This window comes from Littorina saxatilis, linkage group LG8, assembly GCF_037325665.1.
Source record: "Littorina saxatilis isolate snail1 linkage group LG8, US_GU_Lsax_2.0, whole genome shotgun sequence".
Taxonomy (NCBI): Eukaryota; Metazoa; Mollusca; class Gastropoda; order Littorinimorpha; family Littorinidae; genus Littorina; species Littorina saxatilis.
Genome location: NC_090252.1, coordinates 41271016 through 41281903, shown reverse-complemented (window position 1 = coordinate 41281903; position 10888 = coordinate 41271016). Strand labels below are relative to the sequence as shown.

Below are 10888 nucleotides of genomic sequence, written 5' to 3'. Positions count from 1 at the left end.
ACTGCCAGCAACAGTCCGCCATTTTGTTATGTGCCTTGAGCATGCTAATTACAGTTAACATAATTCATCGTCTCTCAAACTCAAACATCGCTTTTTCCGCAAAGATTTTGCCTCAGTTTCACCACTGCTATGGCTCTCTCTGTCTGTAAAAGTTTAGTACCTTCCAACAGCTTCTTTAAAAATGGGACACTGTGTTCTTCATCTAGGACTGTTTTCAGCATTGTTGATAACATGTTCTGTTTGATTAAGGGTATTCAGCTGGTATTTCCTTGTTTTTTACTACCTATTTTATTCATGTTTTTATTACTTAGTTAGTGGAAGAATCTATGTTTGATGGTGTATGCTTTTAATTAAGCGTTGTTGACTATGAATGTAGATGTAAATGCTTGTATAACTGTGTTTTAATTTTAAATGTGTCAAGCGCAAAAAGCATAATTGTAAAGTTATGATGTTGCGCTATATACATGCTCATCTATTATTATTATTATTATTATTATTGAATTTTACCTATAATCTTAATCGGTAAATAACTATATCTCCTTTCTAAGACCTAATTTTTTCATGGGTGGGACTAAAAAATGTCATGAAACCTGAACCGGACAACAACAAAAATAAGAAAAAAAGAAAGAAAAAAAAAGGCCATAATCAAATCTAGATTTCAACCCATGTTTTCTGCTCTATTTGGCACATACATCGCTGTTTTACAGTAGTACAGAAAACACTTTAACATTTCTGTATTTTGATCATACAGACTAGGACCTCGACCCCAGATTTAAGACTCCTCTGTTTAGACCTTACTTTTTCAGATTTGTATTCATAACGTCTGTAAATTTACCCTCATTTTAAGACTACCCTCTTTTCAAGGCCTGAATTTCTCAGATTTTTGGACCGGCCGGGTCTTGAAAAGGGGTTTCAGTTGTATACACTGAAAACAACAGAAAACACACATTTTGTCTAGGCTTGCTGTAACGAGATAACCAAATAACGTTGGTTACATGGTAATGTGTCTTTAATACTTAAAGGCACAGTAAGCCTCCCGTAAACCATCACAGAGCTCCCCGAGCGTCTACATATAGTACAAGCATACTTCCATTTGAACGCTCACCGAACAGGAACATCCTGGCTGCTTTCTGTCGAGCGTGAGAAATTTTCAAAGAATTTATTTTCGTGGACTTGGCCTCAACAGCAATGGCGCCTCGTTTTGGTGCTGGACGGCTGTTATGAATACCAGAATTCACGCCCAGACAGTAAGCCTCCCCTAAACCATCACAGATACTGTCAGGCTTTTACACACAGTACAAACACCCTTCCATTTGAACGCTCACCAAACGGGAACATCCTAGGTGCCCTACGTAAAGAGCGAGCAATTTTTAAAGAATTAATTTTGCAGATTGTCTCGAACACTTTTTGGACCCATCCTGAACTCAGGTCAAACATGAGTTACTTCCCTTCGGGTCTCATTCTATCGATGTAAACTGGCGATAGCCGTGAATCGATGATTATCAAAATGTTTTTGGACCGTGGTGCGTTTTTGCGCTAGACCTAACTTTTAAAATCTAAATAATAAATTGACAGCTTGTTAAACAAACATTCTTTAATCATAAAAGAATTCTTTTTTCATCAAGACAAGATCAGTACAATTCGAAGTTGTGAAAGTTTGAAAAAAGAAAAGCCCGGAAGCAGGGTCACACAAGGGTCGTAGCAGACGCCGCCGGTTTATCAGTGCATATCGCCATTCCTCTCAACAGTCAAAAGCCATCGCTAGAGTTCTTGTGAACCACAGCCGTTTGTTTCGTGCATAAAAACGTGCTATTGTAAATAGTCGCATTCAAATAACTAACTGACGACTACATTGTGAAAAAGGGAAACTGGATCACACGGGTTCACGATGGCTCAGGGGTAAGATAAACCACGCAAAAATAAATTCTTTGAAAATTGTTCGCTCTTTACGGAGGGCACCTAGGATGTTCTCAATCGGTGAGTGTTTAAATGAAAGGGTGTTTGTACTGTGTGTAAAAGCCTGACCGTATCTGTGATGGTTTACGGGAGGCTTACTGTGCCTTTAAAGATAGTATACAGATGGCACCATTTTGGAAAGTTTTCTGACGATTTGCACCTTAAAAATTCCAAGGGACATTCGCTGTACTGTAATTTAGAAACACCAGTGCAATGCTTTGCACATTAACCATACTGAGCGAAGATGGCAAGACTGATCATATTAACAGCTAAAAGGAAACATGATTTGATCTTTATTTGGTGTTTAACGTCGTTTTCAACCGTTCAAGGTTATATCGCGACGGGGAAAGGGGGGGGATGGGATAGAGCCACTTGTTAATTGTTTCTTGTTCACAAAAGCACTAAACAAAAAATTGCTCCAGGGGCTTGCAACGTAGTACAATATATGACCTTACTGGGAGAATGCAAGTTTTCAGTACAAAGGACTTAACATTTCTTACATACTGCTTGACTAAAATCTTTACAAACATCGACTATATTCTATACAAGAAACACTTAACAAGGGTAAAAGGAGAAACAGAATCCGTTAGTCGCCTCTTAATACGACATGCTGGGGAGCATCGGGTAAATTCTTCCCCCTAACCCGCGGGGGGTAACATGGTATGAAAGCAGTGCTAATTTCTTAATTTTCCTGCACAATTAGGAGAAAATAGAGGATTTTAGTAAAAAGAATAATTCTGAGATGCTAGAAATATAACACACACACACATCCACACACACACACACACACAAATCTTTTAAAGCAGTGACAGACACTGCTCAAAATGATCACTGAGCAAACTAGTCCTTTTCACCACAATAAACAAGCAGCAAACAAGCATTGTTTACAGACCTGGGAACCTCTGTTTTGCAGTTGGAGTATTCTCAAACAAACTAGGTGTATTTTCGGCAAAATGAGTGTACTCTACACATTTGAACATCTATGAGTCAAACATGCTTCCCACGCATCCGTTGCACCGTTCATTAAGTTTACCAATACAAATTTATCAAATGCTTCTTTCAATGTGTAATAATAAAAGCTGTAATCATTGATAAAATGTGGACTTATAACGTTATCTTAACCGTTAAAAGAATCAGAAGAAAAGCATGTCTTAACAATTTTTCTCGTCGTATTTTTTTTCCCACAGACCGTACTGATCGTATTTTAGACAATCAAGCGTACAAAATACGGCAAAATCGTACCGGTTCCCAGGTCTGTGTTTACATACTAAGTTCAAGCCATCAAATCATATTTTACACATATTGAATATACAGCCACATTATTGCAAGACCCACAGGAGCAAAACCTTACATAAATTATCATACATTATATTCATGCCAGATGATATCCTCTTAGTTTGCTCAGTTACAAATGAGACAGTATTTTAAAAATCTTATCTGGAAGACAAAAAGTTCATGCATGACAGAACCAGGAACGGTGTTTTTTTGTTTTGTAACTTTTTTATGTCAAAAAATAGAATTCTATCAGAGCTTAAGTTTGTGCATTTAAAAACAGTGGACGAAAAAGACAAGAACAACAACAAAGTGCCACTTCTTAACACTATTGTGACTAGCACTGCCACGGCGTTTACGTCCTGCCTGCCCAAGCTTGCCACCAAGAAACTTCCCAAAAATCAGTAACTGTAAAGAAATCTGTCTAGCAAGCTTGAATTAAGTCCAATCACCACCAAATTTTGTGTACTAATTCAAAAATGGATGCCCAGTTCAGTCGTGCTATTTATAAGTTTGTCACGCGATTTGTTTTAGCAAAGGGGGGTGAAAGGGGGGTGAAAGGGGGATAATTTGTGTTTTTTAACGTTTTTTGTGTGTGTTTTATTTTCTACTGCTTTTTTTAAAAGTTATTTTTTAACAGAAAGTATTATAAATAATGTTATAACCAAACAAGGTGTAAAACCTATGAATTAGCTGAAATATTGTTAACATTGTACACAGAAATAAGGAGACAGTACAAAGAAAAAAACAAGCAAATCACGCATTCACTCACAGCATCCTGACTCAAATGAAACAAAACTGTAGATCTAACACTCACCAAATGATGTCTAGGTAATCCATATTGAATATAAGTCACATTTTCACAACAAAGTACCAACTGTACACCTATGAACAATTCCAAAAGGATTTGAAGGCTCCAGCCATCCATTGTTATCAGTGCTGCCACGCCCCCATAGCTCCTGCACGATTCCGAGATACATGTTCGTCTAGCAGTATCACCGCCAACCACGTGTAATTTGCCGACTCGTACTAGCAACAACGGGACTGTTTCTTCCTCACTTTCACTGCTTGTATCGCTTTCGTGAGGCGAAAACGATACGTCCGAATCATGCTCTACGGGATCCTCTAGGTCCAACATCCGGAGAATCTCCTCCCGAGACAAGGCTCGCCTTTGATTCATTTTTTTTCCTCAAAAACGCACACAAATCAGGCGGATTTGCAAATGGCAGAAGGGGACGCCAAGTGTATCAAGGGAAACAACTCAATTTATTTGCAAGCTTCAAAAACCGGGAAGCAATCACGAGTCGTGTACCCTCTATGGCTGGTACTGAAAAATGCGCGTCCCGTCCATGGGCGTGTGAGCGCTGGTACTGATTTATCAGTGTCCCGTCGCGAAAGTGTTAAGGATTCAAAAGCAAAACCATGAATGAAAATATCCCTCAATTTCTTGCTGGTGAAATACATGTATATACTTGATACAGTCAGCAACTCCTTCAGGCGATGTGCAAATAAAACATACACAGTGAAATGTAAAAATAAAAAAAATAAAAAAACATACTGTATATCATTTTTTTTTATCCCCTGCAGATTACATAATCACACAAGTGCTACATGACAAATATATTTGATCTTGTCAGAACATGAATAGTCTCAGCTGTCACATAAAAGCAATGTTATACTACCTGCTATTCAGACTTGGAAGAAATCGTCTGTTTCACGACCAAGTCTGAATAGCATTTATGTCTCACAGCTTCAACAGAGGAGAGAACAAACACGTTTTGAGTACCGTATTGGACGGACTACAAGCTGCGACTTAAAAAAAAAAAAAAAATCGCATTGCGGCTTATAAAAAGATGCGGCTAAAACTTTACCTAAACTTGAATAGCATTCACCTAATGGAAGTCGCTGCGGATTTTCATTTTGCTCGATTAACGATTACCGGTACTTTATTAGCTCTCTACTCAAGACTCGGCGCTTTTCTCTTTCTTTTGCGAATCTTCGTTTGTCAACAAGTCGTCGTGACAAGATAAAGATAGCGTACAGAGAAACATCGGATGTATCAGGATCTCGCGCGCGCGAGATTTTGTTTTTTGTGTCTCGCAATAGGTGGAGGAGCGAGAGCCGCCATGTTGTGTTTTCGTCAGCTCGAAATGTGCGCAAAAGTCGTAAATCATCCCAAAAAAGCTTATTCCGGGTGGGACTACACGTGTGTGATATTTGTCTTCAAACTTTTTAACTTTTCTTCTTTGTTTCACTTGTTTATGCTCAGAGCCGATTTCGCCAAATACCGTACTTTCGTTTGCCTGGTTGTTAAATTGATTGATTGACACAATCCGATTATATTTTTTTCGACGGCGGCTAATATAGTGACGCGGCCTATACGTGGCTCGTCCCAATTTTTTTTTTAAAGTCGGGGGTGCGGCTTATAAAACGGTGCATCTTGTAATCCGTCAAATACGGTACTCACGCTTTGACAAGCTAGCTAACCCACCAGCCATGATTGTAGAGCGATCTACTTTCACTGAAGTGACCGAACAACTATGAATGACGTCTCGGTATGTGTGAATGACGTCACAGCCACCGTCACAGTCTGTATCTTTTGAAGCATCGCATTCTTCATGACGTCTTTCTGTGTCTGCATGCGCAAAATGTTTGTTCTTTTCGGTATGTTTGCCTTCTATGTTCATAACTCTGTCCTTCATATTTCAGACTGACAGGCCCCATGAGCAAGCCGATTTCCAATGGCAGCTAAACTCGCGCATGAAAACAGTACTATACTGCCGGGTGGGATGTCGTTTGCAGTATTCTCGGTGTTGTCGAATGTTTGAAGAGAAGAAACGATAAAAGCTGCAAGAAATGAAAGCCACTTTGGGGCTTTTGGAGGGACGATTGCGAGTTTGACTCCGTTCTTGCCATGCTCCAAAGTGTGTAACATACAATCTTGCACACGTTTGCTTTAGTAGTGGCAAAGAAGGAAAGCGTGTGACATCACACCATATACTTTTTAACTTCAATCATAAAGCATATACAATGAAAAAGCTGCACCATAAAAATCATACTTGTTGTAATAACCTCCATTAAAAAAAAAACACACACACACAAAACACCCCAAACATAAAAAAAATACATCAAAATAAACTTTGATCTGCTCATAATATCACAGGTTGAATATCTGACTTCAACATAAAACACTCAAAGAACAAATAAAAATGTCTTGAAAAGCTTACATGAAAAATAAATACTGTGCTCACAACTGCGTAGGTATGGTAGGTGCAATATTGGTATAATGTAAACTCGGCAAAAAGATTATCGCACCTGTTTATGTATCCCAAATAAATCATTTATTTCAGTGTCATCTCGAATGATTGTTATTGTTGGGGTACGCAAATGGGTGCAATATGTTTTTTGACAAGTTTATTTGCATGAGGATTTTGTTTGTTCGTTCATGGGGTGAAACTCCAACGGCTTTTACGTGTATGACCGTTTTTACCCCGCCATTTAGGCAGCCATACGCCGCTTTCGGAGGAAGCATGCTGGGTATTTTCGTGTTTCTATAACCCACCGAACTCTGACATGGATTACAGGATCTTTTTCGTGCGCACTTAGTCTTGTGCTTGTGTGTACACACGGGGGTGTTCGGACACCGAGGAGAGTCTGCACACAAAGTGGACTCTGAGAAATAAATCTCTCGCCGAACGTGGGGACGAACTCACGCTGACAGCAGCCAACTGGATACAAATCCAGCGCGCTACCGACTGAGCTACATCCCCGCCCATGCATGAGGATAAGGTATAATATAGTCCTGCAAGGTTACTCTCATGGAAATTCAGGCTGATTTCTCACTGGAGAAAGCAAGCAGCCATACAGTACTGCGCTACCCAATTTATTCATTTTTTATATAAATGCAACGACAGTGAGATTGCATAGGGATAGACAAAACATACAGCGTTTTCCTTTTTTTAATTATCTTTTAAACACTTATTTTTGACCACATGTTGCTGATTATAATTTTCTCACAGTAACATTGTTAGCATAAAACCTTCATGACAACTGAAGCCGTTTCAAATTTATCCAGCATGCCATGCACTGTAAGACCTTCAAAATGAAACACACTCTCCCCCCCCCCCCCCCCCCCCCCCTCCCTCTCTTTTATAGTCAACAAATCATTCACACTATACACTTGTTGAGTCTTGTGCACACAAACAGGAAATGCTTTCAAAAATTCACATCAAAATTCATCACACTTTGGCAAGCCCGCAGACACTGCTTGGGAAACATTCAGATCATTCAACATTCATCACATTTTGGCAAGCATTAACTTCCCTTGGCCTCTTCCAGAACTTGTTCACAAAAAAGCAGAGAATAAAAGGAAGAGGAATCAACAATTAACATAATATATCATCACTGATTCACCACAGAGACTCCAATAATCCACCAACAACATGACTGATGGTAAATGTACAGCAGTCTTATTTTAAGTAACATCGTCTGTACAAATTATGCACATGATTTTAATGCACAGCTGTAACACAAGCAACACTCTTTTTTTTTTAATTTTTTTTTATTATTCTCTTTATTTATATAGCGCCTTATCCGAAGTTCAAAGCGCTTTATGCCGTGTGAGATGGAATTTTTTACACAATATATCACGCATTCACATCGACCAGCAAACCTCAAGCCTGTTAGGCGAATGTTCACCTTTCGCGGCCTTTATTCCAAGTCACACGGGTATTTCATGGACATTTTTATCTATGCCTATACAATTTTGCCAGGAAAGACCCTTTTGTCAATCGTGGGATCTTTCACTGACGTGCACACCCCGAATATAGTGTACACGAAGGGACCTCGGTTTTTCGTCTCATCCGAAAGACTAGCACTTGAACCCACCATCTAGGTTAGGAAAGGGGGGAGAAAATAGCGGCCCGACCCAGGGTCGAACACGCAACCTCTCGATTCCGAGCGCAAGTGCGTTACCACTCGGCCACCCAGTCCACTTTTCAAAATGTTCTGTCCGAAATGCAATTACAGTGGTGCCTGCGATGAAAAGACACCCTTGGGACCAACCAACAGTGTCCCTACAATGCAGGTGGCCTGTTTTGACAGGTATATTTTCAACATGTTGCTTCTTTTTCAGAGGAGAAGAGAAATTTTACCCTGTCTTGGATTATGATACACAGTGTCTAATATAATGTTTAAAGGCATAGAAAGCTGATGACTATTCACGCTAATTGCTTTACCCACAGCTGGAGACATGCTAAATTAAGTTCCCTGCAAGATATTGTGGTCTAGGACCCCTTAAATGTTGAGATATTTGAATTTTTATTTTGATCTAGATCGTCCTATTTATAGATTTGCCAACAGAGGTAACGTTGACGCAAGGGAAATAACTCCGCGTCTTTGTTGACATCCTCACTTTTTCAGAGGCTAGAACAAGCTGTAATGCATGTATATGGTCCGCGCATTGCGACATATCGTCATTATATGGCCTTATGATGCATTTGACATCGATTGTGGGCAAACTACACATCGTAAACACGGGAGCGAGTTAGTAAGCCTTTAATCATTATAATTTGATGTCTTTGTGCAATATTATTTTGTGAGGCAGGCCAAAAGACAAAATTCTGTTTTGTACAGACAGACAATAACGTATTTGTTCTTGTACTTGTACATTCTGGTCATGTAAATAGACAGGGACAACCGAAAGTGTCCTCTTATGAAGGGTGTCCTCAAATGGAAGTGTACCAGTGTACATATTTGACTTAACAACATGTAGTCTCAGAATCACAGCTCATGCCTTGAGTTGCCTGCCCTTGACTCTGCAGCAACTAGTGACTTGTTTTTAATCAGTGAATTCCGTTTGTTTGTGTCAGCTGAAACAGAAGAAAAAGAAGAGTAAGAAATGTAGACAAAAAAAAAATAGCACACACACACACACACTGGGTACCGACAGCCAAAATTCTAAGTTTAAAACAGAGTATCATAAATAGAAAAATAAAAGAATATGTATGAAGAATAAAGAAACAACAAGAGGCGAAGCCTTCAAGGCTCATGTAAGAAATCGACAAACAGTAACACAAACTCAATCACTCAGTCACACATACACACACACACACACACACACACACACACACACACACACACACACACACACATACACACACACACACACACACACACACACACACACAGTAAGTGGCATAGGTGACACTGTGCAAGAAAGCGAGACACTAGATCTAGATCTGAATGGCCGATTTCGAAGAAAAAACTAGTCTCGGCCCGCTCAAAATAACAATGACCGAGACTTTCAGTAATTCCTTCACGTGACGTCTAACCCTATTACGTCATAATGTGACGTCTTCAAATGTTGTGACGTCTTCATATGTTAAAGTTTCTACCACAGACATACACACGCATGCACAGACAGACAAAGTTACGATCGCATAGGCTACACTTAGGTGAGCCAAAAATGAAGTGTCTAGCTTAATTAGTTCCTGAGCTATACCTGTATTTCACACTCACACACATACACAAATATGGAAACACACACAAATACCGAAACACACATGTGCGTGCATGTGTGTGAGTCTGTACATGCGTGCATTCATGTAGGTCATTTGGAACGAAGTGTGTGGAAATAATCACTGTGCGCCATTTACTACTTCCCTCCCAAGCGTCTCAAAATATATTCACCGACATCATCACTTACTTGTATGATAGTGGTATGGTGCGAGCGGTCTCATCCACAATGCCTCTCTCAAACTCATCTGCCAGATCCTCGTCCTCATCATCATCACTATCACTATCATCATTATCATCATCATCACCTCCCTGTATGAGGGTGGAATGGTGCGAGCGGTCTCATCCACAATGCCTCTCTCAAACTCGTCCACATCCGCCAGATCCTCGTCCTCATCACTATCACTATCATCATTATCATTATCATTATCATCATTATCATCACCTACCTGTATGAGAGTGGAATGGTGCGAGCGGTCTCATCCACAATGCCTCTCTCAAACTCATCCACATCTGCCAGATCCTCGTCCAGTGACATCGTCAGTTGTGCCAGACACACATCCACCGCCTGAAACATGCAAAATAGTAATGTTATTCTCTTCTTCTTCTTCTGCGTTCGTGGGCTGAAACACCCACTCATACTCATGTTTCTGCACGAGTGGATTTTTACGTGAATAACCGTTTTTACCCTGCAATTTAGGCCGCTTTTGGAAGAAGCATGCTGGGTATTTTCGTGTTTCGACAACCCAACGAACTCTGACATGGATTACAGGATCTTTTCTGTGCATACTTGGTCTTGTGCTTGCGTGTACATACAAAGGGGGATAATCCTATAGCAGGTCTGCACATAAAAGTTGTCCTGGGAGATTGGAAAAATCGCAACCTCATGGGTGTTACTGGGAAAAATCAAAAAACCTGAAAGGCAGGGGTCCAAAATGCTCAAGTTTGAAAGAAAGTTTCTGGACACCGACGAAACCAAATCATAATAAGCAAGATGGCGGCAAATCCAAGGGAGCGAACCGAGAAAGCACGCGAACCGGTGTCAAAAGTCGGATCGGAACCGCTGCTCGTTATTTCAACTTAGCGAAACAAAGCTTTTTTTTTTTCTTTTTTTTTTGAAAACCCGGAAAACCGGAATTTCCGG

The 10888-nt window shown here is 40.0% G+C and overlaps 1 protein-coding gene across 2 annotated transcripts in view; it reads right to left on the bottom strand.

Moving 5' to 3' along the window:
• Positions 1-7373: 7373 nt before the first annotated feature.
• LOC138973587 (uncharacterized) overlaps positions 7374-10888 on the bottom strand; it is a 20491-nt gene continuing 16976 nt past the window's right edge. For both annotated transcript variants that reach the window (XM_070346297.1, XM_070346298.1), the window contains 2 exons: positions 10194-10312; positions 7374-9098 (listed from right to left, as the gene is read on the bottom strand). In XM_070346297.1, coding sequence (XP_070202398.1) covers positions 9095-9098; positions 10194-10312 — 123 coding nt within the window. In that variant the 3' untranslated portion in view covers positions 7374-9094. The remainder of the gene's footprint in view (positions 9099-10193; positions 10313-10888) is intronic.